The 1094-nt window shown below is 61.3% G+C and overlaps 1 protein-coding gene across 1 annotated transcript in view; it reads left to right on the top strand.

Moving 5' to 3' along the window:
- Window positions 1-1094, top strand: part of RBM10 (RNA binding motif protein 10) — a 29872-nt gene that overhangs the window by 20181 nt on the left and 8597 nt on the right. Inside the window, 1 exon segment of the mRNA XM_077762902.1 lies at window positions 1054-1094. This exon segment is cut by the window's right edge and continues 1 nt beyond it. Coding sequence (XP_077619028.1) covers window positions 1054-1094 — 41 coding nt within the window.

Below are 1094 nucleotides of genomic sequence, written 5' to 3'. Positions count from 1 at the left end.
ATACCATTTCATCCTCCTGTGTTTCCTAATAGTCACTCTCCTGGAGGTCAAGCACCTCCCCCCCAAACCCACCACGTCTAAGCCCTCCCTGTGTGTGCGCCTCCTAAGGAGGAGCTTCTTTCCCCGCGGCTTCCAGCCCTGGGCCCCCCTCCTAGCCCTGGCCAGGCCTGGGGTCTCTCGGTGGCATGTGGGTCTTGCTCTGCTTCACCTCAGCCACACCACACGCGGACAGGGTTCTGGTCTCTCTCTCTCTCCACGAGGCGGGGCCCTAGGTGCGGCCCCCTCTGTGGCCCTGGGCCCTTCTCCCGGGCCCTCACTCGTTCTTTAAGGGCCACCAGGCCAATCCTGGCCCCCCAGTCTCCTGCTGTCTCGGAGGACTTGCACTGTGGTGGCCATAGTCTTCCTAGCTTGGCCCTGAGGGAGGCTCCCTGGCGAGGCCCCCAGCCCCTTACTGTGCTGAGGCTGAGGTGACATCGTGTCCCCAACTCCCCCTGGTTCCTGAGGGACCTGGGGCCTTCTTCGCCTCACGGAGCAGCCTGGCCCAGGTTCTCTTTTGTCTCTTTGATGAAACACTTGTTACAGGACCCCTCCTGGGCACCCCAGCCTTGTGCTGGGCCCCACCCTTCAGGTACTGATTCTGGCCCGTGTGGAGCCACCAGCCTGCCCAGCTGCCCTCCTTCCTTCTCAGGAGACAGACCTCTCCTTGTGGCCCTTGCCCTCCTAGCTCCTTCTCTCTGTCTCTGTCACCCCAGGCAGGTGTGCCTGAGCTCCTCTCTCTGTCTTTCTTCCCAGTTGGCGTGTGTGTTATTTCTCCCTCCCCCCCCACCTCTCCTTCCCCTGCCCCTCTTTCCTGCCCCTCCCAGCCATCTACCTTGCCTCCCACTCCCTGGTCTTTCTCTCTCTGATTACTTTTCTCTCTCCCTTTCTTCTTTTCTCTCTCCCCTTCCCTCTCTGCCCCCCTGGTCCTCTCCCCTCGGGTCCCACCCCCGGGAACGCCGTGTGTCCAAAGCTGTTGACTAACCCACTGCGTCTGTATCTGAATGCTGTCTCCAGGTCAGAGCTGGGGCTTCGCCTTCGTCGAGTTTAGTCACTTG

The sequence above is a fragment of the Crocuta crocuta genome, unplaced genomic scaffold (assembly GCF_008692635.1).
Source record: "Crocuta crocuta isolate KB4526 unplaced genomic scaffold, BGI_CrCroc_1.0 scaffold610, whole genome shotgun sequence".
NCBI lineage: Eukaryota > Metazoa > Chordata > Mammalia > Carnivora > Hyaenidae > Crocuta > Crocuta crocuta.
Note: the sequence above shows the minus strand (reverse complement) of the source record. Positions and strands in the feature narration are given on the sequence as shown.